Source organism: Girardinichthys multiradiatus, chromosome 23 (assembly GCF_021462225.1).
Source record: "Girardinichthys multiradiatus isolate DD_20200921_A chromosome 23, DD_fGirMul_XY1, whole genome shotgun sequence".
NCBI lineage: Eukaryota > Metazoa > Chordata > Actinopteri > Cyprinodontiformes > Goodeidae > Girardinichthys > Girardinichthys multiradiatus.
The window spans coordinates 27,871,402-27,897,867 of record NC_061815.1 but is presented as its reverse complement, the minus strand read 5'-3'; the positions used below and the strand labels follow the sequence as shown (position 1 = coordinate 27,897,867).

The following is a 26,466-nucleotide window of genomic DNA, read 5'->3' as shown; positions in this document are numbered from 1 at the left end:
CAGGGAGCAAACACGCACAATACCACATTTATATACGAATGTTAAAACTCAGACAATACTGACTTGTAATGTTTCGTTTATTTTCAAACGGCAAACACACACACACACACACATATATATATACATACATTTTAAATAGCATGTGAAACAAAATAATACAAAAAAAGAGTCACTCATCAAACACATGAGCTGGGCAAAGGGAAGAGGCCAGTGTTTCAAATTCGGTCACTGTTGCCTAAAAACGACAAAAACAAACATAAAAAATGAACAGTAATGATTAAAACCTTTACTTTTTAACCTAACTGTTACATTTGAGTGGTTTTTATTACATTTACAAATAAATAAACCAGAAAAAAGAATTTCGTACAAACATCAATGCTTAGTTTTAGTAATGCCTCAAACGTCTTTTTTAAAGTTTCGGCTGCCTTGTAAATATGCATGGTAAGAAATGGAGTAGAAACAATAAACTACAACTTTTATCTGTGATCTAAATAGGCTGTGCAAAAAGACACCCCTCAGGGACATCATACTTATCATAACTACAATGAACTCTCATCGCTGCAACCTGTCAGTATTTCAAGTCTCTTGCATATTGCCTTTTGTCTTACCTTCCACTCATCCACAGCTGTAGAAATTCGTTGCTCAGTCTGAGCAATGCTTTTTCTGCCAGCCCCAACCCTCTCTGCTAGTGCAGCGTTTTCTGCTCGAATCCTTTTCAGCTCCAGCTTCATGTAGGCCTTTTGCTTCTGATAGTATGGCATCAAAAAGCTGCAGAAGTCCTGCTCAGGAACTCCACTGGGTCGCCTTATAGAGAAAAGTTGAAAAAAAAAAGAGACACCAAAACGCTTTCACCTTCAATACTGATTAAGAAAACTTTTTACATTTTTTCCCCCAAGTTTGTCGTATTATATCAAAGCTCCCCACAACCCTTAGTAAAAACAAGCAGCTATTAAAAATAGATGAATGGATGAAATGCATTTTTTAAGTGAGTCTGAACAACAAAACCTGAATAACTCTTTGAAGGAGTAAAACCAAAATGTTATTGTAGGATGAACAGAGAAGAACAACAAAAAGGGCATGCCTTTAGTAATCTGGCATACCTCATTATTTGAATTTAGAGATTCCAGTTAAGTCAACTTAATTCAATAAACTTTTCACTTCTGAAGAGATTTATTTATTTATTTTTCGCTGAATTATGGGTTTCAAAGTTACGGAGCCCGCAAAGGGAGATGGGGGATGTTTTGTTTTTTCTTTTGCGTCCCTATGCAATACTTTTGCATTCGCTCACAATACCTGTTGCGTTCCCACGCAATAGTCTTTGCGTTATTTCGCAATACTTTGTGGGATAGTTTCTAAACCAGACAACTGCAAAAATGGAACAAACACTACACCCATTTTTGAGATTTATTGAGTTTTATTTTGAAATAAGCCTTAAATAAAAGGATCTTCAATCTGACTTAAAGACAGTTATTATCCAAAAGCTGTCAAACTACTGAACTCTGGCAATAATGCTGCACGAAACCACATCTGTGCCACTTTATTTGCTTATTGCTGCTGCATGATGTGTTCTTTTTTGCACGCCATTAGTGCTTTTGTTTTTATAGTGATTTGAACGGTTCTTCTTATCTTAAGCATTTAATCGCATTGTTGACTGCATGTTAACCTGCGTATGACAAATAATCCATGCCAATGACATATCAGTGTTGTTTGTTTTGTGAGCAGTTTGTCGTCTGTGCTGCTGTTCCAAAATGCACATCTTTCTCAAGGCGATTTACAACTTTTGCGAGCGAACGCAAAACTATTGCGTGGGGACGCAAAAGAAAAACATTCCGCCATGTCCCCTCGCCAGCTCTGTGCAAAGTACCCATAAGTCTGCATACATGTATTTATTTAATGTGTCTCCTGTACATTTACCATTTATTTTATTCATATTTTAAGGCAGTTTTTACAAGTTTATAAAATTATGTTATTTATAACTTTTTTAATGTACTTTTTCATCTTTATATTTAAGATTTTTATACTTAAGTATTTCTTTAAAGTTATTTATTTTTAAAACTTTTAAGTAGTTATGTAAACCACATAAATAAATCAAATACAGTATACATAACTACTTGTATTTTCTATGTACTACTATGTTTTTTTCACTATATTTTATTTACAGGCAGTTTTTTAATGGATTTTGTTTCTTTATTAGTATTTTTAAATCATCTTTATATGTGCTGTGTTTTTTTGAGTATATTATTTCCCTTTTCTTGTTTTTATTTTAAAAAATGTGTTTATTAAGTAAATGTGTTTATGTATACTTTCTTTTACTATCTATCTTACTATCAGTTTGACAAGAAGTTGGTTCTCAGTTGTTGACAAACAATTGCAAAGCAAATTATTATGCCCACTCCAATCAAACTACCAAGTTTCACTCTATTTTTCATTTCAGTAAGCTAAATTCAAATCTCCAAACTGTTAAATATTATTCTGCATTCTCACTTTTTACTTTTATGTGAACAACTGATAGTAATTAAACATAAAAAACACCAGGAGGTGAGTTTACAGCGAGGATTTGAGCATATTTAGATGAATATGTGAGCTACAAACGGAAGGTTTTGGAAATTGACGATTTTCTATTGTTGTATACTGACCATGCAGGGTCTGGATTGTCCTTGGCCTCATTTTCCAGCTTGTCCAGCTCATTAAATTTGGACTCAAACTTGCCTTCCTGCATTAGTTGTATGATGTCCTCCTAAATGTGAAGAGAGACATAAGTGGAAGTTAGGTACCTCATCACATAAAGACCTGAAATATACTGAAATGAAATAAATTTTTATTTGGTTGGACTTGAGGACTCCAACAGTGTTAAGTTTTTCAATTTTCCCGAAAATTTACATTTTAAAAAGAAAACCAACAAACAATGAGAGAATTTTGTTGTTTTATTAAACCAGAGTTCACTGGCATGGCCTCTTCTTCACTCCTCGTTTCAAGGCAACAACAAATACATTTATTCTCAATCATGACACAATTTATTTGACACACTATTCTTTCTGTCACGTGTCCCTAAAAGAAGTTAAATAACTCTGTTTAAGATTAAATATACTGAGGTAGACAGCCTGAAAATCCAAAAATGTATGGCTGAACATCACATGTTGTTGTGTGTATCAAACAATAAATAAGATGTCTGCTGCACATTGTGCTTCTCACCTGTATGGATTTCTGCAGCACATCTGTAAACAGCTTGTGAATTTCCTCCATCCTCTTAACATTGTTCTTGTACAGCGGAAGAAACATGCTGGCAAATACCTTAAAACTGCAGGAGAGACATGTCAGCCCCGTTAAGTTGCTTTGTTTACATCTGATTTGTAATATGTTGTTGTATCTGGGTTATAAGTAACAAGACATGTTTGAGTAATTCGCTTTGGACAAAAAGAGGTCAATGGTAAGTAAAGATGATCTTTCTGTAATTTTAATAGGCAGATATGTTGTTTATTTCTTATTATTGATGACACATGTTGTAAGGAGTTAAAAGAATTTGCAAAGATGTGTAATAATTTCATTTTTTATTGTTAAAACAACTAAATTGCGCTCCAGGTCAATTCACTACTTTTATAAGTTAAGCCTTGCTGGCACACTATCCTTGACCTGTGTGGTGTGTTCAGGGGGGTAGGATTCTCTAACAAACCTCTGATGCCTTCACAAAACAGTTGGATTCATCCTGAGATTAATTTACAGACAGGTAGACTTTATTTACAATTAAGGTGACTTTTGAAGGAAGTTGGTGGCAGTGGGATTTATTTAGGGGTATCAGAGGAAAATGAACAGAAGGAGGAAAGGCAGAAAGAAGGGAGGTAGGAGACAATGATGGAAGGCAAGTAGGAAGGAAGGACAGACAAGGAGGAATACAATTAAGGGCACAACTAAGAAAGCAAAGAACAAAAAATGACAAAGGAAGGAAGAAGAGAGGACACAATGAATGATGGAAGAAAAGAAAGGAGGAAAGACACAGGGAAAGACTGATCGAGAGAAAGAAGGGAGGTAGGACACAAAGATAGGAAGCCAAGGGGAAGAAAGGAAAGACAAGCAGGAAGAAGAGTAAGGGCACAAGTAAGAAAGGAAGGAAAAGGGAAAGAACATGAGGGAGGCAGGATATAAGGTAGGATGGAAGAAAGGAAATGAGGTAGGACACAAGGAATGAACAAAGAATAGAAAGAAGGGGGTAAGACATAAGGATGGGAAGACATACAGAAGGAAGGAAAGACACATGAAGGAAGATAGGTAAAGGCACACAGAATAAAGTAAGGAAAAAAGAAAGAACATGGATAACAAAGAAGGACAGAAGGAAGGAAATGGTCTAGGACGCAAGGAAGCAAGAAATCTGGATGTACACAAGGTAGAATGCTTTGAAAGAAGGGAGGTAGGACACAAGAAAGTAACGGAAGTTTACAGTTAATTGTTCTTCTTTGTATCAATTAACTGTAGCAGAGAGCATGGTCGTAGTGTTATTTTCTTCGACAGGTTTACTGGCTGATCTTACCTGGCATGTTCTATAAATCTGTTCAGGCTTTTCTGAATTACTTTGTCGAACAGCTTCAGCCGGTTGTACCGAGCAGTCGTCTCCGCTGCTTTACTGCCAGACTCAGCCTTGGAGCCCGCTGACGAAACGTCTTCTCTGGCGGCCGCATCAGTCTGTTCTTCGCAAGAGTCGTTTTCTTTTTGCTTTACATTTTCATTTTCTCCTGAAACGTTTTGTACCTCCATTTCACTCAGCTTTGTTTACGTTTTTTTTTTTTTTTTTTTGGAAGTACCCGCCAATTCTACGGCAAGCCACTGTGCCCACAAAAAACGTACAAGCGGAAGACGTGTCGTGTTGTACGCGCAGGCGCAGTTTAACCCAGGCGCCTCAGCTGTCATTTCATTTCACCCGTGGACTGTCCAGGAGGGCTGTCTCCTCTAACATGGGGTTAATCACAGGAGTGTTTGCATTCTTGTACCATCTACCGCAGATCTACAAATGGCTGCTGAAACCCTACTATATAATTTCGCTCCTCATGACCGTCGCTTTCCTGGTGCTCCGAAAGACTCCCGGACTGTGTGAGCACCTAGCGACCGACCGGGAGGACGGCAACTCCTGCGACTTCGACTGGGTGAGCATGGTGGGAGAGGGGGTTGGATCTGCGCTGCTACATGCTATTAAATATAGTGGAGGTAGCCTAGCAACGAACAGATGAGAGAAGCACGTCTCACTTGTCAATTGGACTGTTTATATTTTAATTATTTTTGACCAGAGAGAAGTGGAGATACTCATGTTTCTGAGTGCAATTGTGATGATGAAGAATAGAAGAGCAAGTAAGTCCAATTCTTTATTTTTTATCCTAAACGTTACATATTTATATTTATGTGATTATAACATAAGCTGATAGTTGGAATCACTGACCTGAGACCAGGCCGCATCCAGGAAGTAATTCCCTGAAATCCTGCCTTTGTTGTCTAAACATTACAGGTGCAGAGTAATCCCACCCTCATTTGACCTTCCTTGGCATTCTGAAGGATTTTCCCCCACATGGTTCAGTCAATGATTCTTCTCTTTTGCAGTAACACTGGAGCAGCACATAGGCAACCTGTTCATGTTCAGCAAAGTGGCCAATGTAATCCTTTTCTTCAGAATGGACATTCGGCTTGGCATCCTCTACCTTGCCCTGTGTGTAGGTCAGTCATTTTTTAGAGTTTAGCAAATTACCACCTTCCCTCCTCATGGATCTGCATTATAATGAATAATCATGAGAAAATAATGTTCCTATATCGAACCTGTAGGTTATCAGATTCCCTCAGATATGGCAGATAATTAACATTTCTTCTATATCAAAAATGTAACATTTATTTTTCAGGACTAACAAATCATCTTTCTCCCCCTCCAAAATGGAGAACTTCTATCAGTGTATTGTAAACACACATAACCACAGAACAACAAATCCACCACTTTCTCTCCTGCTCAAAGAAAGAGCCACATCCACATTGTGACATAAAATAGTTTTATGGAAGAGAGACATAAATAAGTGGATAAAAAGCTTCAAAAATGGAACTTAGGTTAAATGGTGCATAGGTTCTTCCAGTTCTAAGAATTAATAAATAATAAAGAAAAATACCTTCAAAAATGCAGCTTAAGCTACAGGTTTCCCTAAGTTCAACAAGCTAGAACATACAGTTAATAAACAAACAAATAGATATACAGGCCTATACTCTGTACAGTGATACAGGAATTCATTTTTTAGATTGTTTAGGATCAAAAAAGCTTTTCTGCCCTACCATCACAAACATAAATGTACTGAGTTTGCTAAACTCTCCTGGGACTTCAACTTGAACCGTGGGCTTTCTATAAGATTAAAGCAGAGCTTGTTGACAACAAACACTGCTGGCAGAATGATCGTCTTAAAGCATCTCATGACCGATTATGAGTACATTAGAGGAGCTGTGATGCTGTATTTTAGGGCTTTTTACACCTCTACAATTAGTGTCGTTAGCGTTTTAGGCTTGGAAACCTGCTTGAAAATGTTTCAAACTTTTGTGTGTTAAATCCAAGTTTCCTGTAATTCCTCATCCTTAACAACAAATCCCACAATTGCCTGTCCTTCCAGTTTTATCACTTTAATTATCCTACCTGAGTTTTATATAAAACATCTGATTTATTAAGACATGTCTGCTGTTCAAACACTTTCCTTCATTTGGCAAAATAAAGCCGAATAACACACCAAACAACACAAAATCCATGTTTCGTGTAAATTACATATCAGCTCTAGGAATTGTACTTATAAGTATTCACACGTTTTCATTAAATTTCCTTCTTTATCTGCAGCATTTGTCATGACGTGTAAGCCTCCTCTCTACATGGGCCCAGAGTACATAAAGTACTTCAGTGACAAAACCATAGATGTGAGTTTTTTTTTCGTATTTTATTTTTTATCTAAGAAATCATATTTATGTACACTAACATCTCATGGCTGTGTTAACCTAAATTAAATTGAGTTCTGTCATTTCACAAGAATATTTGACATCCATCTTAATGAGGTGATAAAGTATTTATATGCAATGTAGTAAGGACACAATGTTTAACTTGGCTATATATAGGGGGAGTAATTAACTGAATGTAATATACTAATATTTTCAATACTATTAATTTAAAACTTCATAACTGATAATAGTAGGCTGATCTGAGAGTAAAGGATGAAGAATGTCTCATTGGTGGTCTTTTTTTTTTTTTAAACACATCTTTGCATCATCAGGAGGAGCTGCAGAGGGACGGTCGCATCACCTGGATTGTTGAGTTCTATGCTAACTGGTCCTCTGACTGCCAGTCGTTCGCTCCCATCTTTGCCAACCTTTCTCTAAAGTGAGAAATTACTTTACTCTTATTAGTAGCTTTTGAGCCACCTGGAGATGTCGAGGTATATTTTCAAATGCAACTAGAATCATCAGTAAAAGACCTTGCTGTGTCATCTGAATAAAGCAGCTTTAACTTTGTGACGCAAGTAGATTTGCTCACATAAACACTTCATTTAATATGAACCCAAAGACTTGCCCACTCCAACCTGTTAACCTTTTTTGGAATTGTTGTTCCATAGAAAAGATCCAAATGTTTCATTTCGGTCTGATCCTTCCATAAAACATTTCACCAGCAGCTTTTGTGGTCTGTCCTGACGATCTTCATCTAACTGCAGGCATGCAAACAGTAAATTTACTTTTTTTGTACCATGCCCTCCTGACAGTGTACAAATGTTTCATGAGTACTACTTCTGGCTTCCCAATGTTATAAGTGTGTGGACTCCTACTTGACATCTCTTTCCTTATATTTGAGAGTTTTAATCTTCTTAACATTTTTGTGACCTTTAAAATGAACATCTCCAGACCTATGAAATGACTTCTGTTAAATAGGCATATAAGAACTATTTTTTATTCCTAGGTATGTGGTATTGACCCTTTTTTAACATAAATGGCTGAAAGTCAGACTTCGGTCTCATTTTTATTTCTTTGTGGGGGGTATTATTACAGATACAACTGCGCTGGACTCCGGTTTGGGAAGGTGGACATTGGTCGGTATGGAGAGATTTCACAGAGGTGATCTTTTTTTTTTTTGTCTTCGCTCAGATCTTTTAATTTCCACCTTAATGCTGTAATATTTATCCAGAGATTTGTTCCTTTTAGGTACAGGGTGAGCACATCTCCTCTGGCTAAGCAGCTGCCGTCACTGCTGCTTTTTCAAGGAGGACGGGAAGTTATGAGACGTCCAATGGTGGACAACAAAGGGAGAGCCGTGTCTTGGACCTTTAATGAGGTCTGTCTATACTCGTGTTTTTTAAATGCACACTTCCTGTTTGTCACTGGCTAACACAAAACAAAGTTAACTAGAACACCCATTTTCACTCACAGGAGAACATTATTCGAGAGTTCAACTTGAATGAGCTTTTCCAAAAATCCAAGAAGCTGAACAAGAAGCAGAACTGTTCTCAGACAGAAGAGGGCAGCGAAGAGCCTCAGCAGGAATCCAACGAAGTGGAACAGTCAACAGAGAGCAAGAAAGACCAATGAAGGGAATCAGCAAGCAACAGGATCCACTCAGTTTTGTTACTTGTTGCATTTTGGTTAAAATTCAGAAAAATTATGGAATGGAGTTAGGCTGGCTCAGTTCAGAAAGTACAGGGAGAATCAAAGCCCAAAAAGCTGGAACATGAACCAAGTCTTAATGCAACACGTTTGTTAAAGTGTACCAAAATCAAGAAGTGTGGGGACATTTTAAGTTATTCAAGAAAATACATTTTTAGGATTTTTGTTTGATTTCTTAGCTGCATGTGAATGTTTGCTACCTGTATTCATCAAACAGACTGTTTACTTTGTCATATTACAAATCCAAAGTAAAACAAGACTCAACACATTTAAAGTTTCACCTTTTATTCTGAGAGGACATCTTCTTAAAAATTCTTTATAAGGCCATTTTGGAAATGTATCTCATATACTCACTACAGATATTTGTGAAACTCATTCCATCCGTCACAACCCACAATTAATCTTACGAAGAAGCACACTTGCTACACGCACATATTTCCCAGATAACTTAGCGGCTGTGATCCCTGGCCGGTGCAGTGAGAAGCAACGGGATTTTTCTTCGGTTGTGCCATTAATGATGTTAGTTTCTGTCACCCGCACGTGAACATGGTGGGAACTGACAATAACAAGAATGCACACAAGTGAAGCAGCCAATGTGACCAAAACAAAACAGACGCACGCCAAAGATGTAGCCTGGTTGGGTGGGAAACTCGCAACATAGTTGTTTGGGTCGGTTGATACTCGTGCTTAAAGTGTTCATCTCCCTCATAAAGATGTGCCACATTCACACAGTTTCGACACTTTTCTGCAAACACTGCTGTGGGCCTTTGACAGAAATTTTTAAAAAAAAATAAATTAAAAACTCTGCAAAGCCTAGCCCAGAGCAACAAACATTTTTCCTCAACATAGCTGAGGGAAAACAACAAAAATTCAAAATAAATGAGCCAATCAAAGAATTCTAAGCCACTTCTCAATAGGATACAAAAATTAAAAGCAAACTGGAGTCACCATTAGGCATGGGCTGGTCTATGACATGAAAGGTATACCAATCTATTAAACAGTTATAGCTTCAGAAATGCTCCACTTTCCATTATGTTCCTACAGTTTAAAGTAGAAAGAAGTAGTGACCAGTTTTCTCTGCCTGTTTAAAGCTTTAAGTAACACCATCCTCCCCCATCCGTTGCTGTGCACTGCTGGTCAGCTGGCTAAAAGAAGGTTGTACAATATTCCCTGACTTACAGAAAAGATAAATTTAACTGTTCATAAACACAAAGTGGTATGTGCTTTCAAGGAATCCAAAACTGTTAAAGCAGCTGACAGCAGGTTAGCTACCTGAGCAGATAGCTTGAATAACTAAGCCAATATCAGCTTTCTGAACTCCCAGTGTTACTGTATAAAGAGAATGAAGGCTTAAAAACATGCAATGTTCTGGACAAAATGCACATTTAGCAGAAAACAAATACTAAATTGAGCAGGCGTTTAATTCAACCTTCTAAATCCTAAATTAATTTAACCGACATGTTTCTTTTGACAAGAAGTAATATTAATGTTTTAAAGAGTCCCAACTTGAATCTGATAAGAGAATCTGTAGAGGGAGCTAAAAAATGAGGGTGCTGGGAAGGAGGCCTTCCAACCTCAAAGAGGTGGAGCTTTTCACTAAAGATGAATCGACAAAATACTCATGAACACAAGCAAAAACACTGGTCAGCAATTATAGGTTTGCTGTAAGGATTGCTGAAATGCAAATAGTTATTTCACTTCCTTACTGAGATGGGTGAGAGTAATTTTTGATACACCGTATTTATTATGTAAATAAAAACTGCAATTTGTTTTCAAATTGATCCTTCTTTTACATTATTTGATGTTATTGAGGGATGCCCGTCTCATTTGCTGTCAGGTTAAATGAAAACTATTTTCAATATGAATCTGCCAGGGCTACGAATAATTCTGAGCTTAATTATGTAATAAAATCAAAGCAGTTAAAATAATTGTTACTCTTGTGTTTTAAATAAAACCAATCATAGTATATATTTTTGTGGTAATATTGTGAAACTGTAGTATATGTTAAACCGTGAGAATTTCCTACCTGCCCATGCCTAATCACTCTAAAAGGTCTCAAGACAAAAAAATAAAATAAAATCAACAAAAAAAGCCAACAAGTGTCTCTTTGATCCATTTAGTGGCATCTTGCATCAACTTTTATTAACAAAAGGTTTTCAGACGTCTTCTGCTGATTTAATTAGTGCAGAATCTTTTTTCCTGGTGAAATAAATAAGCCCTTCCGTTTCTGCTCTCTATTTGGCTAAACATTCGTTAAAAAGTATATGTTCGCTAGCGTTTAAAACTGACAGTTTACAGAAAATATGGGAAAATAAAATGAAGAAAAACACTAAAGTAGACATAAAATGGTCTTAAAGCTACAAACAGATTTTGCATAATGCTTCTAGCATAAACGTTACAGCGTACATTCCACAAAGATGCTTGTGCTGCGACTGTGGGGATTAAAATTTCTTTTTGCGTTCTTAAAAAAATTATTTTGATTATTCTTCGCTGCTCCTGCTGTCCAGCAATGATCATCTCTGTCTTTGGATGACAAAAAAAAAAAAAAACTCCAACAAGAGCTTGCAAGTGGCTGATGCAGCCATCAAAGATAATAAAAAAGAAAAAACAGGCAACTGATCTGAAATAGCTTTCATGATTAATTACATACAGTACATCTGCCACCATTATCTGCAATATCTGACATTTTCACTCTATAATAATCTGATTTTTTTTTACATTTATATAAAACGATATTTAAAACAAAATACAAAAGTTAAATGATACTGTTTATAGGTTGGACTCATCCATCTGTGTGGTCCGTGCAGATGTTTCTTTTGGTCAACCCTACCTTCTTAAATTTAAAATAGCCTTTTCCTTAAGTGTTGGACACTCTTCTCAATACTTGTACCAAAGCAACATACTGGGTTGTGGAATAGGTGTGTGAGTTTGCTAGACGTATTTGTACCCAGCCGTGATGACGCAGTCATGTCAGTCTGTTGCTCACAAAGTGGTAAAAATGGAGGGAACTTTTCCAGTGAGAGATGAATCAGCCCCGAGTTTCTCTTTGTTCAAAACTGAAAGGCAGGCCGAGAAGATTGGCCAGTGCCGTTACAAAGATAAAAGGAGTACCAGACAAGCCGTCTCCTGGAGTCCACAGCAGAAGAGCCGTTCCTCAGAGGCTTTCGGTCATGAATAATCTCCAGCTAAGGTTAAGAGGCAAGTGCAAGATGTGTTTTTTTTCTCCCCCTCCTTGTCATAGATCACTCGGGAAATCGTCACTCAAACCGATATCTCGTATGTGGTCCCTCCAACGCCGGTTACCTTCTTCACCCCACCCACTGGTTTGGATGCGGTGTGATTGGCCAAGACTGGGCGAGAGGTGGTTCTGATTGGACGTTCATTCAGAAGGGAAGGACCGGAGAAGAGGAGGATGGGATAAAAAAAAAAAAAAGAAAGGAGAAAGACAGAGGTGAGAAGCTTGGCTTATACATTTACAAAACATACAATCAACAAATGTTCCTCCACCAAAATCTTTACAATGCATGTGATGAATAAAATGCCTTGCAAAAGCATCCATACCCCTTGATAACCATTAACTGAAATGGATTTTACTGAGACTTTAGGTGATAGACTAGCATGTCTTCAGACCCCTTTATACTGATGCCTCTAAATAAAAGGTTGAACTAATTGCCTGATTACTAAATAGTGTCCACCTTTGTGTAAGTTGGTCTCAGTATGAATTCAGCTGTCCTGTGAAGGCCTCAGAGGTTTGTTAGAAAACATTCGTGAACAATTATCATCATGAAGGGAGGAGGTTGCAGAGAAATTTAAAGCAGAATGAGGTTATTAAACAATATTCTCAGTGTTAAACATCTCACTGTTCAACTGCAGGTCCACCAGGCTGGTCAGGGAGAGCATTGATCAGAGATGCAACCAAAAAGCCCAGGTTGGAGACTGTGGCAGAGGTTCACTGTCCAGTAGGACAACAACATACAGTCAGAGCTTTAATGTTTAGATCAAAGCATATATATGTTTTAGGGAGGCCCAGTCATTGTCCAACCCTCAATTAAATGGATAATTTGTGGCAAGAGTTATGAATTGATGTTCACTGATACTCTCCATTCAATCTGACTCGAAGTGGAAAGAAAAATGGCCAGAGGTTTCAGCCAGTCTGGAACATACTTTCAGCTGTAACTGCAGCGAAAGGTGTTTCTACAAACTATTGACTCAACGGGGCTGAAAACAGAAGCATGCCACATTTGTCAGATTTTTATTTGAAAATTTTGTTTTAAAATAAATGTTCAAAACAATGCATCAATTTCCTTCCACGTGTGAATATTTTTGCAAGGCACAGTGTCTTTTGTGAGTAAAGAAAGACAAGAGAAGGTCCCAACAGACTACAGGACAGGAAAAAAAACAGCTGAACAATGCATGCTGTGAGAGCAATAAAAATATACTGGCATGCTTTAAGTATTGAGCTACAGATTCCAACTAGTGAAAAAAATAAAATAAAAAAATTACATTTCCATAAAAACAACCCAATTGGTTACAAGTAAACAATTACAGACTGAATGTAAACTATGTAGGAGGAGAAGGAAGACTCACACAGAGCAGGAAGGAAGGGACAGGCTGACACAAACCGGGAAAGAAAAACAGTAGAAAAAGTAGAAGAGCGGCAGGCTGACGACTCTGGTGACGGATCACTACTCACTGTGGAGCCTGTTGCCCTCCTCCAACTCCTCCCCCTCCCAGCACAATGCCTACACCTGTAGGCCGAGGCTTGTGCTGAGACCCTGTCTCCCCTATGTGAATCGGGGACCTGTTGAGGGAGAGGCCGCGAGGTGGCGGGGAGACAGGGGGGTCTAGTGAGCGAGCCCCAGGGGAAGAGGATGAGGAGGAAGAGATGCGAGGGATTCGGAAAGTCAGGTCCTGGTTATGATGGAGCAGGTGCTGGGCCTCGGGAGGCCCAAGGGAGGAGGAAGGGGGTGGGCTGATAGCACGCAGGTAGGCCCTATGGGGGGAGGAGAAAGTGGTAGAGCCCTGGAGCAGCTGCCCCTCCCTCTGCTGAGCAATCTGAGCTGAGAGGAAGGGCGACGTGTAGCCCTGCAGCGGGTTACTGGGTGACACCACCCCAGACCGGCCTGTTCCAGCCGACGAGGGGTACGGAACATGAGGCTTCTGTGGTGACAGCTCATGGGCAGCGGACTCGAACTCCGGGCTCTCGGATGGCGTCAGAAGACTGTCGTAGGACAGGCTGCCATTCCGAGGCGTCTGATTGACTAGGCTTTTGTAGCTGGTGTCTGTGGTGCCCTCCGATTGGAGCGTGGCCAGTGGGTTATGTACAGTCTGTGCCGAGCGCAGGCTGGATGAGCGTGAGCCCCCCGTGGACAGAACCAGCGAGGATGGGTAGGAGGTGTAGGAGCGCCCAGTCAGGGAGCAACCTGACACGCCCCCTGGCACCACACCAGTGATCCCGCCAGGGCCTCCAGGACCCTCACCCCTGTCCCCTCCCCCTCTGCGCACCCCTACACCTCTTCCCACCACTGTGGCCCCATCCAGGCTGCTTGGCTCCGAGCGGTAGCTAGGCTGGCGACTGGACTGAAGGATGGAGTGCGACGGAGAGTCAAGACTCTCCCCGCGGGTCATCTGAAGAGAGGAGAGAGGAGAAAAGACCACAGGTAGAGAAGGAGAGAGGGCGAGGAAAAAGAGATGAAATGACAGGGAGCTGAGTGATGAAAATTTCCATCTAAGCCCAGAAATAATAAAGAAAGTACATGTGCATCTCAATAAATTAGAAATTAAAGTAATTTCAGTGATTTAAATTTTTAAAAAGTGAAACCAATATAGTCATTACACAATAAGTGATGTGTTTCAAGGTAATTATTTGTATTATTTCTGATCATTTCAATAATTATGGCTTACAGCTAACAAAAACCCAAAACCAGCTTCTCTGAAAACTTGACTATTACATAAGACCATTAATACAGAAATATTACATGGCCATATTATGGTGTACAAAGTTGTGGGGAAGACTGCTGCCCAATAGATAGTCACCGACTCCACAAGAAGTGTAAACCACAAAAGAGCATTGCTTAAGAAGTTGGCTGTTCACAGCTACGACCAAGCATATTAATGGATAGTTGTGTGGAAGGACGAAGTGTGGTAAAAACGGTGCACTTGCAAATGGAATAACAGCAGCCTTGAGAAGAAAAAGCAAAGTTCATTAAAGGTTTTTTTGGGGAGATTCACAGGACGCAGACAGCGACTGGAGTCACTTCATGAAAAGCCAACACAAACGCTGCCAGCGAATTGGACTTAAACTGTTGATTTCTTGTGTTAAGCTGCTCCTGAAACAAAGAGACAGTCAGAAGCATCTTATGGCGGCTAAAGGTGAAAAAGACCTGGACCGTTGTTTAGTTGTCCAAAGACCTCTTTTCAGCTAAAAGCTGATTGTTAATTGAATTTGGAAGTCACGATCACAGTCTGGAGGAAGAGTAGAAAGGCACAGAGTCCAAGTAGCTTTAGCTCCTTTGGGAAGTTACCACAATTCGTTCTGATTTGGAGCAACGTCATCTGCTGGTGCAAGTCCTCTGTGAACCCTCATGTCCCAACATAAGAGATCTTCATGCTTCCCACTGTTGACAAGCTTCATGAAGATCCGGATATCATTTTCCAGCAGGACTTGGCACCTGTCTACACTTACAAAAGTACCAATAAATGGTTTAATGGCCATGGTACCACTAAGCTTCATTGACCTGCAAAAGTGCCTGATCCAAACCACATACAAAAAAAAAAAAATCACACTGGGCTTCCTCAACATCAGCTCCAATCCATGCTGCATCTGTGACAGTAATTTATTCAAAATGAGCACCAACCAAGCACTTTTAAAAAGAACTGTCCTACATAATATGAAAATTATCTGAAACAAAATGCACTGTGGGGAGTTTATTAGCTGTAAGCCATAATCATCAAAATTAACTAACATCACTCTGTGTGGGAGGAAAATATAAATTTCACTTTTTAATGGAATTACAATTGCAAGTACACTTTTTGATGATGATATAATTTACTGAGATGTAAAGAGTTTATTGCACAGATTATAAAAAGACAAGAGTGGTGGGGAGCATTGGATGCTTAACTGGTGCTCTACTCCATCATCACACTACTGAAGTAGAAACATTGACTGGTTTGAGACTCCATGTCAAACACTGTGTGTGTAAACACATAAATGGAAATGCAAATGCATATGAAAGATGAACTGCACATTCCAGTCAATGCAGTCTGAAGGGAGAGGGTAGATCCAGTCAAACACACAGACAACCAGGGATATATATATATATATATATATATATATAAATACACACACACACAGTGAGACTTACTGCTCAACCGATGGCCACTGAATGATCAATTTAAAGTAAAAACAAAAAGAAGGGCATTTATTTTACAAATGAAAGCAGAAGGCAGATATAACCGCCTCCAGACCGCTAAATACACTTAAACACAGGAAGGTACTTTTTCTGCTCTACTTCTCATGCAACCAGCTGAAATCTGTACTTTTGTAAAAGTATCTTTCTGTCAGTTTTTAACAAGTTTGTATCTAGTTTAAAGACTGCATAAACATTTTTTTCCCTGTTTTAACACCAGCAAAAGCAGACGGTTAATTCTTCTCCCAGCGTATTGTTCCCTTCGTAAGCAGTCCTCACATGGCATGCTGTGGATAATCTACACCACTGCTTTGGGATCTGTGCATTTAAGTTCAAATGTACCTTATTTGGGTGTGTGACAGCCGCGTGGTTTTTCCCTGGGCTGCTGTAGGCTGGTCGGTACTTAAACATCGATGGCGTAGGCGGAGCCTCAGACAACAAGCTGCTCGCTGCAAGACGAGGAAGCAAAAAGGGCACTTAAAGGAGCTGCAGTAAAGTTTAGAAAACACACCTTTATCCGTTTACATATATGATAAAGCTACATATTATGCCTAATTCTTCCTTTTATACACATCAGGTTATGTGTATAAAAGGTCCAGAGTTACAGCAAACATATGTCAGTGTACTGAACAGAATTTGCATTACATTTGCATGGATAATATGAATTAAGTGAAAATTAAAAACAAATATGAAAAGCTCAACAAAAAAAAGTGTGTTTTTGATTTCGACAGCGATGTTTTATTGATTTTATTTTATAATAAAACACCTTCATATTATTGTTTTTGCATTGTGTGCAGTCTATGTTTCTGTTTAATAGTGTAGTCGAATCATTCACAATATCTCAAGTTCTACACCTACGGTTTCCTTTGTTGCCTACAACCTTTTTGAGGCTTCTGTCTAAAACACAGAGCTTTACTCTGGTTGCACTAAAAGTGTGGTTGGTGTTTCCTTATGGTCACCCTTTTCTTCAGGAGCACAGCATATTTCTACACTTTATTATTTAAAATAGAGTTTCAATTAAGGCATGAACAGAATATTGTTGTGCGTGTAAACATTTTTCATCTGATGCGGTTTATAGAAAACATTAAGTTCTGAGAAAGTTGTATAGGAAGTGGCAAAATGAAGCACAATGAGGCCTAATATTTCCTTCTTCCATTAAAATATATATGTTCTCTAGGTTATTTATCAGGTTTTTGTGAAAACTCAGCTCTTCTTTGAGGGTCATGAAAGACGAACTCAGTGTGTGACAAGCTGCGTCTTTCTTTATTTTTGGACAGTTCTAAAGTGTTTGATATTGTTGATGATATTATTGATTGTTGTACAGATAATGTTTTATTTCTAAACTAGCAATTGGATGGTTTGGAAATCCCCATTTAAAACCCAAGTGATTCAGGTTGGAGGGGAGTTCCTGCCTCAAGTGGAGGAGTTTAAGTATCTCAGGGTCTTGTTCACGAGTGAGGGGAGAATGGAGGTGTAATAAATGTTTTTCTTCCCCCACTTCTGTCTCGCTCATCCATCATCATATTGCTTCCAACAGTCTTTCTAACCTTTGGCAACTTACACATGTATCACTAATATGTTTGGATCTACTGCAATGAGACTCGATTCAACAGGCTGTATATAATATTAATAGACAAAGTGAGAATTCATGACACACCAACGAAATCTGCAACACTAATATGACACACACTATTTACAACTTATTGTGCAGCCCTACTTTTGAAAGCTTTGCCATCTACAACTTTTCACTGAAGAAAGCAAAATGGATGTTTTTGTGAAATGAACCCTTGTGCCAATTCCTGACTATGAATATATTCTGTACACTAATTCATTTGCTCATCGTCTTTGCATGTTGGGTAGTGTGTATCACAGTGGACTGAGATTTATTGCAAATTGTATTTTTCTTACTGATTATTGTGTGCTTTACACTAAGTAAACTGGTCATAAACTTGTTGCCAGTGGTATCGTATACGACAGCACTGTGGGTTAAAGTTCTTATTAACTAATCACTTTTATAATTGACATCCAAGGGGTCATGTTTCTGGTCTGCATAAGTTCCTCCATGATGAAAGGAAAAAGAAAAGGGAAATTCCCACAAATGTCTGAAATGAATTAGTCTCCAACCTTCTGTGTCGGCACGGGGCAGACCAGCGTAACGAAGATCCGGCTTCGGAGGAGGTGGAGCCTCTGTGTCAGCTGACTGGCTCTCCATCTGATCCAGACTGCTCTTAGACTAGAGGAGACACAGTTGTTAGGGGAGCGCATACACTGATGACAGAACTAAATTAAAACCAGTGACTGAAAGAAAACATGAGGCTGCTAAAACGTAAAAGAACATTCATAATGTTTAAAAGGCATAAATTCCTGGTTGAGTATTTATTACAGAATTCATCTTTAAAAAGTAGAGTTTTTTTTTTTTAAGCAAAGGTCTGCCTGATCACAGGCCGAATTTCTGTTTCATAAAAACACATTTAACTACATAATAGCTGTGGGTTTTGGTTAGCTAACATGAGCATGACTCACCCTGGTGCTGTGTCGGTCATTCTGGATGCCGTTATCCAGAACTTTAGCTTCTAGCTGAGCCTCAGTAAGAGTCGGTCTAAGAAACGGCGGTTGTACTTCTACTGTCTGACGGTTCCACCAGCGGCCCATGTACCTTTAACAATTACACATATTTAAGCACCGTTTATTAGAAATTAAACACTAAACAGTTTAAACAGTGTGGTGCATCACTGACAAACATAATTTGTTCACAGGGAAAGCCCACACTTATATATATATATATATATATATATGCTGACCTCGGGGCCTGAGGGCTGCAGAGAACATGGGAAATATTCCTGAAGCAGCCCTTGGTGAAAGGGTTGACGCCTCCTCTGAACTTCCCTGTCACCTACGGTGGGAAAGAAAAACAAATATGTTGCAGCTCAAAGGTATTTTAAAATTTAATAAACAAATACATGTCGAAGAGAGAAATAGATGCAAGTTAAGTTCTTGCTTGTACCTGTTCATTAGTGGTCCTACCGCGGGCCACCAGCACTATATGGAACCCAGTCAGGCCAGCAACTGGGACAAAAAACAGCCCAGCTATGCACATCACACCCATACTGGGAGGTAAGGTTAAGGAGAATAAAACACTACAGAGAAATCCTCAAATACAAAGAGAATTAAAAACAATATATAAAAGTAATCAAAATGGTAAAAAATACAGTCCCATTATGCAGTTCTGATTTAAAAATCCCAATTTAAAAGGATACGTAACAGCAGCATGCGGTGTGTCCAGCTGCTGGCGCTGATGCAGGACGTAAACCAAGCCGAAGCCAAACACGTCCATGATGTGGGTGGTTAAAGACAGTAAAAAGAGGAAGAAATACCGATAATTCCTTCGGCCAATACAGTTGTTCACCCAGGGACAGTGGTGGTCAAAATCCTGGGAGAAAAAAGGGGTAAAGTAAACAGAAAGAGGATGAAGAACAAGCGCAATTAAGAAACCCTAGAGACGCACTCTGCTTCTACCCCTTTAGACTCACTCATTGATCACCAAGAACAGGACAGATCTCAGGAGTTTAATATCAAAATTAATACTCAAATTACTTTCAAGGAGATATATGCAATGCCACGCTTAAGCACCGATACTCATGGAGCTTTTTTACTTTTTGTCCTATTACAACCTCAAACTTCAGTGTATTTTATTGGGATTTTACGTGATCAAAATATCAAAATTGACACGATTTGTGGCTTATATTTTTATTGTCCGCCTTAATCTGATACCCCTAAATAAAGTCCAGTGCATTTGCCTTCAGAAGGAACCTAGTAAATAGGGTGTGTAATCTAATGTCAGTATTGTGTCAAGGCCCCAGAGGTTTTCCTTTTAGCAAACTGTCGTGAACATCAGCACCATGAAGGCCAAGTTAGATGGATTACTGGAGACTGGGTTGGGGGTTCACCATCCAGTAGGACAACAGCCCTAAACATACAGCCAAAGCTACAATGTAATAATTTAGATCAAAGCATATTTACGTTTTAAAAATGGTCCAGTCAAAGTCAAGACCTGAATGCAATCAATAATTTGCGGCAAAACTTAAAAATTAATGTTTACAGGTACTCTCCATTCTACCTGACTGACCTGGAGCTGAATTGCCAAGAACAATGGACAAATATTTCAGTGTGTAGACTTGCTAAGCTAGCAGAGACATGGGCCAAAACACATTCAGCTTTTTACTGCAGCAAATCTCTATAAGGCTTTCACACAGGGGTGTGGACATTTATGCTGGCCCGTTTTTTGGTTTTTTTCTTTCTTTATTTCCTTCCACTTTAAAATTACAGACAACTTTGTGTTGGTCCATCACATAAAATGTCAAATGTGGAAATATTTAAGGGATATAAACTTTAGCAAAGCACTGTACAGACTTAAGAAACTAGAGTGGCAGCTTGATAAACGATAAACTGAGAAAAACAACAAAGGCCATAATCAAAAGTCCAACCTTTTTTGAAAAGAGCTCCAAAATTTCCCTAATTTGGGAGAATATTGTTGCGTACCTCCACACAGTTGTCGCAGACTGAGCAGTGCGAGCAGCGCGGCGGACGGTAGAAGCGGCAGGTTGAGCACCACTTCATCCGCACCTGGATGCCTCTGATCTCAACAGTCTTATAGAGCGGAGCGCGGAAATCGTCCTCTTTATCCTCATCTTCCTCCGCTGCAGACAAAAAACAAAAAAACAAAACTGTAAACACAACATTTGTTAAAATGAAGGTGTGTTCAGCAGGAGAACCTCTAAAACTGAAAGGCCACAGGCCCTCTAAGACCAGAATTGCATAGTCCAGCTCTACATTATGCTGATCCAGTGGGTCACGGCCATACCTTTAATAACTTATGTTGTCTATCTTGCATTGAAGGCAATGCATCATTTGAATGTGCACACACTTTCTGCCACATGCTTACCTCTGGAGAAGATTCCAGGATCCATGAATGTAGCCATGCAAAAGTTGGCAAGTGTGAAGAGGAAGATTACAGCGATGTAGATGGGAATGACACCGGAGATGTACTCAGACAACCATGGGCATCTGGAAAGAATATTCATAAAAAATAAATAAATAAAAATTCAGTTCCTCAAATGTATTCAGACCAATGAATTCTTCACACCCCATCAGCAGCTGATGAGCTGTCTTTGAGAAAAGCAAATCAACTCCTTAACGCCTCCACTGAAACTGCAGAGACGCTAAATTTATACCACATGTAGAGCTCATAAGTGTGACGGTGTAACACTGTAGGAGTGTTGCTGAACAGACAGCAATAGTGCTTTATGAATTCTCTCTCTGAATAAATGAAAGTTACAGAAACCTCAAAAACATGCTCATTTTTATACTGCATGATTTGGAAAAAACAAAGCCTAGACTCTTCATACTTCACTCTGCTGAAAAGCTTTATGAAGATGCTGAATTCATTTTTTCCAGGAAGGGTACCCACACTGCCAACCGTACTAATACTAGGTTTCGTAACCATGGCATCAACAAACAAAGTTATGACGTATTGTCAAGAGGAAAATGAGAGACCCCAAACAACAGCCGTGCTGAAGGTCCCCAATAAATGAACACCTCAGCAGATCCACAGGCTGATCGAAATCCGTGAAACACCGCACTGATGCTCAGGCTTATCCAGGGGTCTTGACTAAGTACTGAGTCTAAATACTGTACAAGACATCTACATACTTTTAACTAGGCCAAAATGTTTGTATTTCTGTTCATTTGGATCAGTTTTATGCAATGACATATTGTTGGGTTTTCATTAGCTGTAAGCCGTAATCATGTAAATCAAACAAAATAAACACTTCAAACATCACCCTGTGTGTAATGAATCCATATAGCATGAGTATCAATTATTGATTTGAATTACTGAAATTAATTACCTTTATTATATATTTTTTTAAATAAAGACAGCTTCCATAAATAGATAGATACTCACGTGAAGCAGAAGAAGAGGGTTGTGGCCCCAACCAAGAAAGTTATGGCTGCAGACACTGGCACATATCGGCTGGGGCGAAATGGACGTGGGGGAGCAGAAGCTGGGCCCCCTACTCCTCCCCCAGCCACCCCACCACTGAAACTGGGCATCAGTGACAGAGAGAGAGAGGGGAGGAAAAAGAGAGGGAGGTAGATATCGACTCTCTATCAACTGCAAAGAGGGGGTTTTACAGGTCAAGATGATGATTTAGGCATTTAAATAGAGCGCCCATGGCTACAGACTGGAAAACCAACACTATGCAAAGCAGAGACTGAGTCGAAACATGAGGGAATCTCTGTGTGCAGACTTCAAATGTCTCATGACACCAATATAAAACTGTTTTAAAAACAGCAATACGCAGAACTTGGATGTGCAGAGCTTCTTGTAGATAATCAATTTGTATGCATAATTTTAATCTCTATACAAGAGCAAAATAATACAAAAATATATGTATGCAATTCATAAATATTACTGTTTATGGCTTAATGTGACTGTATCTGGTGCAATAATGCAACAATATAAACACTGCTGTGCATATATGGAAAATAAGGGCAAAAAGTCAAACTGGAGCAGTGTTTAAATAAATGTTCGTTGCTGTGCTTGAGTTCTGATTGTCCTTATCAGAGGATAGGAGTATAAAAAGAAAAGAAAATTAAAGAGGTAGTCAATCAGGCAGAGAGCAGAAGCACATGGAGGAGAACAGGCGAGGGGATTCAGCACAGCAGCTGCTGATGACTTCTTCCCAAGAGGGCTTATTTAGGCACTGGGTGGATGGAAGAAACGGCAGGAGGGAGAATCAACTAAAACAAATCCTCCTTTAAGCCAGTTGTGGGAAGCTTCACAACATCAAACAAAAGTCCAGAATGAAGTTGTTTAAAATGAGTTAAACAATTAATGTCCTTGCTTTTCAAAGTATGAGAAAGAAAACCCCCCAAACATCCAACAAGAGCCCGTTTCAGTCTTCAGAGAGGACTCTTCAGTTGCTCTGCTGATACTTTGACAGAATCAACTCATTCCATAAAGAAGTCCAGCGTAGCTCAGCAAGGTGCCACTGTGCTCAGCTTGGGATGGGTGTAGCAGGGACCTCGCCCATCTCCAAATACTCTGCAGAATGCCGCCCTTTCTCATTCTGCATCCCTTAGAGAGAGAAAGTCACACAACTTGGGTATCATGTAGATGGATACATGTCAGCCCTCTTTTTTTCTTTGGTTCCAGGTCCTCCTTCATCCCCTGGCTCTGTGGCTTAGCTGCTGGAGATACCTGAAACAACAGTAATATGACACATTATGCACAAAAAAATATATCAATGTGCTAAGCCTAAAATGAAAAAAAAAAAAAAAAAGCAAAACATGATTGATGCAAATACTTATAGCTTTAAAAAGCAGTGAGCTAGCTTGGCTCTTGTACAACACTGATGCTGTTTGACAGCAGGATTACACAAAAACGTCTCGACTTATTTTCCTGAAACGCTCCCCACTGTGTGTGGGGGGGAACTACTCGAAGGAGCACTATACAAATAATCTAAAATGACAGGCCAGCCAAGGACAGCAATAATCAGAGCAGCAAGCAAGCGCAGCACCATGACCTGCAGAAAGAGAGTGGTGGATCTGTTAAAAGGAAAACTATTAGTAGTTTCCTCCACCAATTTGGTCTTTGTGGATGAGTGACAAGATGAAAGCCACAAACCATGTATCAAACAAGCTCTGGTCAGGTGAGATGAAAATTGAACTTTCTGGCCATGGGCTATGTGTGATGGAAAACTAACAGCTCACGTCACCTTGAACACACCCTACCCAAAGTGAAACATGGTGGTGGTAACGTCATGCTGTGGGTATGCTTCTCTTCAGCAAGGACAAGGAACGTATTCATGCTGGAGCTAAATACAGCGCAATGCTGAAAGGAAAACCTGCCAGAGGCTACAAAAGACTTGAGACTGGGACAGAGGTTCTACCTTACAGGAGGGTAAAAAATGTAAACATACTGCTACAGCCACAAGGAAATGTTTCTAAATTCCCAATCTATGACAAGACTTGAAAAATTATGTTCACGGGCGCTCCCTCGAAACCGACCGAGGTTGAGCTTTTTTGCCCCAGAAGATTAGGCAAAACTTTCAATCTCTAGATGTGCGAAGCTTAATTGAAACAGACCTCAAAAATCTCACAGCTGTTACTACACAGAAAGGTGATCTCGTAAGTACTGACTCAAAAGGGATGAATACGAACAAACATTTTCAAAATCAGGCGGCGGTTTCTGTCCAAGTCATAATCATGTACACCTCTATTTTGTTAGCATTAATGTAAATCCCCAAAACATACACAAAGTGGGAAAATGTGTTCAACTTCAAGGGGTTTTAATACTTAAAACTCAGTACAATCTGTCAGTTAGTTTAGTGAAGTTTACTAGAAAGTTTTGGGAGAGTAGCTCTAGTAAGCTTGGTTTCACAATAGTCCAACTGACAGACAGTGATCAAGCTGCAATTAAAAAAATAGCTCCAACTTTTTTCAACATAAACTTGATCAACTGCCTGCTGTTTATGACAGCTGCAACGTTAATGCCCTCAGGCAGTAAAAAGAAAACACCTCCCAATACTGGAAATGCAAAACACCATGGAGACAACGATCTGGAACACACACACACACACACACATCATGCTAATTTACTTTATCTGAGAAAGAAAAACTTGTCCGTGTGGCGTGAACCAACGGAAAGCAGATCCGCTGTAATCTGATAGTCTGATAGACACACCCCTCTGTCCAACAATCATCTGCACAAGATAATAAGGAGCTGGGGCCGAGACACTGTCAATACTCCTGTTGATCATCATCTCATCTGCCCCACAACAAATCCCCCCCAACCCAGACTATAATGGATGTTAATCCTAAAATCTCCATGTCGACCTCGTTGTGTCACTACTATAACCTGCACCGTTAAGTGGCAGATAGAGCCCTTTTTTCCCAAACTGAAACCAGCTTTCTGGCGTTTTGTTTAAATCCGAACAGAAGATGATTAAACGTATGATCCAATGAGATATATTAAAGGCCATATATTAAAGGAGCAAGGCCAGGCGAGCGTAAGGATTCAGTCTAGTCAACTAACGTTACCCATAATCTGATCACGGCGGAGATTCTCATAAAAACACAAATACCACTGCTTCGAACAATCCTTGTTTCATGTTTTATTTCAAGTGAGTAATAATAACAGTGATATAAATATAGTTATTACTCACAGGCTTTTTACCCAGCCTCGGAAAATGTTTTGCGACACTCCTCGATCTTTTACCACAGCTACAGAAGTGAGCTAGCGTCAGTTATCTGACTAGCATGAGAGCTTCACAGCGGGAAGCTTTCACTGAGGATTCGAGAGGAAACTGTAGAGTTTTATCCAAACAGTCATTAAAGAGAGAGCAGCAAAACACGTACCCCAATGTCGACGGTTTGAGCTGTCGTTCCTATGGCGTGTGTGGGTCGTTGAAGTCCTCCTTGAGTTAGCCACCAGCAAACTACTTAGCTGCTTTCTAGGCCGACATCGGAATCCAGGAACTAGCATGTCGTTTCCCAGGTTAGACGAACAGCCAATCAGAGGAAGAGGGGGCGTGGCCTCCATCAACAGCGACACCATAATTTTTTTTATAACTGAAGGAATAACTTCGTTATGAAAGATGACCATCTGATGTATTTCTAAACAAATAAATAACTGAGTAATAAGCACTGATAAACAAATTTAAAATAAAAAAGACAAGGCCTTTTGTACATAGTACGGATATTGTAGGTCCACAAGCACCGTTTTTGGGTTTTTTTTTTAGCAGAGGATGTACTGTGAGGGGGTAGGGTCAAAAAGGTACTTCTGCCTACCTCCTTTTCAAACAAATGGTCATGTAAATATGTATCATGGTGTATGAATGTGAATATGTTTTAAATAAACAAACACTATATATATATACCTATCTATCTATGGCTGAAGGTGTCACACCCTAATCAACTAATTAACTTAAAACACATGCAAAGGGAATCTAATTGGTCTCTCAGTGTGGGTCAGTAGGCTACACAATCATGGGGTAGGCTGCTGACATGACAGATGTCCAGAAAACAGCTAGTTGTTCGCAGAGTACTGTAACCACTCATATTCATAGAACGTTGAGTGGAAGGAAAAAGTGTGGTAGGAAAACATGCACCAACAACGGGAATAATGCTGCGTTCCATTAACCTTGGAAGTCAGAACTTGGATGCTGGAGTACATGTGATTTCCGAGTTATAGCGTTCCAGTTTCCTGCTTGTTTCCGTTTGTATTGCTAGCAACTGTAACAGCAGTCTTACAACAATAACAATGACAATAATACTGTTTTATGCAGGATTTTGTGCATATATGCAGCGGTGAAATATTTAGTCTTATAAACACTGAAACATTGTACATTTA

General features: G+C 39.4%; 3 protein-coding genes across 4 annotated transcripts; 1 reads left to right on the top strand and 2 right to left on the bottom strand.

Annotated features, from left to right (window-relative positions):
- Positions 1–59: 59 nt before the first annotated feature.
- Positions 60–4,887, bottom strand: si:dkey-6i22.5 (polyamine-modulated factor 1). The gene is made up of 5 exons (XM_047352959.1): positions 4,523–4,887; positions 3,193–3,298; positions 2,637–2,737; positions 609–804; positions 60–235 (listed from the first exon to the last, which is right to left on the bottom strand). Exons 1-5 carry the CDS (start codon positions 4,744–4,746, stop codon positions 170–172), a joined length of 693 nt encoding a protein of 230 aa, XP_047208915.1. The 5' UTR covers positions 4,747–4,887; the 3' UTR covers positions 60–169.
- tmx2a (thioredoxin-related transmembrane protein 2a) lies at positions 4,797–8,911 on the top strand. Its single transcript, XM_047352957.1, has 8 exons — positions 4,797–5,132; positions 5,274–5,334; positions 5,581–5,694; positions 6,839–6,915; positions 7,266–7,372; positions 8,032–8,097; positions 8,185–8,314; positions 8,410–8,911. The coding sequence occupies exons 1-8, from the start codon at positions 4,944–4,946 to the stop codon at positions 8,566–8,568; spliced, it is 903 nt and encodes a 300-aa protein (XP_047208913.1). The 5' UTR covers positions 4,797–4,943; the 3' UTR covers positions 8,569–8,911.
- Positions 8,912–9,429: 518 nt separating this feature from the next.
- zdhhc5b (zinc finger DHHC-type palmitoyltransferase 5b) lies at positions 9,430–25,605 on the bottom strand. Of its 2 annotated transcripts, none has more exons than XM_047352956.1 (12): positions 25,473–25,605; positions 22,015–23,313; positions 20,995–21,116; positions 20,592–20,749; positions 19,310–19,482; positions 19,057–19,159; positions 18,854–18,945; positions 18,576–18,708; positions 18,177–18,285; positions 16,395–16,501; positions 13,337–14,271; positions 9,430–12,010 (listed from the first exon to the last, which is right to left on the bottom strand). In XM_047352956.1, the coding sequence occupies exons 2-12, from the start codon at positions 22,161–22,163 to the stop codon at positions 11,905–11,907; spliced, it is 2,187 nt and encodes a 728-aa protein (XP_047208912.1). In that variant the 5' UTR covers positions 22,164–23,313; positions 25,473–25,605; the 3' UTR covers positions 9,430–11,904. The 2 variants fall into 2 exon arrangements, 1 of the variants encoding a protein (XP_047208912.1); XR_007036244.1 differs by having other exon boundaries at positions 11,874–12,010; positions 13,231–14,271.
- Between the last annotated feature and the right edge of the window lie 861 nt (positions 25,606–26,466).

Bases quoted from the DNA above. Each gene is read 5' to 3' on its own strand.
- si:dkey-6i22.5 (XM_047352959.1), bottom strand. From the start codon at position 4,746: ATGGAGGTACAAAACGTTTCAGGAGAAAATGAAAATGTAAAGCAAAAA. The intron at 805-2,636 runs GTCAGTATACAA...TTTCTCTATAAG, and splicing joins GACAATCCAGACCCTGCATG to GCGACCCAGTGGAGTTCCTG. The intron at 236-608 runs GTAAGACAAAAG...TGTCGTTTTTAG, and splicing joins CAGCTGTGGATGAGTGGAAG to GCAACAGTGACCGAATTTGA.
- tmx2a (XM_047352957.1), top strand. From the start codon at position 4,944: ATGGGGTTAATCACAGGAGTGTTTGCATTCTTGTACCATCTACCGCAG. The intron at 5,335-5,580 runs GTAAGTCCAATT...TCTCTTTTGCAG, and splicing joins GATGAAGAATAGAAGAGCAA to TAACACTGGAGCAGCACATA. The intron at 7,373-8,031 runs GTGAGAAATTAC...GTATTATTACAG, and splicing joins TTTGCCAACCTTTCTCTAAA to ATACAACTGCGCTGGACTCC.
- zdhhc5b (XM_047352956.1), bottom strand. From the start codon at position 22,163: ATGCCCAGTTTCAGTGGTGGGGTGGCTGGGGGAGGAGTAGGGGGCCCA. The intron at 18,946-19,056 runs GTACAAGCAAGA...TTCCCACCGTAG, and splicing joins GTAGGACCACTAATGAACAG to GTGACAGGGAAGTTCAGAGG. The intron at 18,286-18,575 runs GTGAGTCATGCT...TGTCTCCTCTAG, and splicing joins ATGACCGACACAGCACCAGG to TCTAAGAGCAGTCTGGATCA.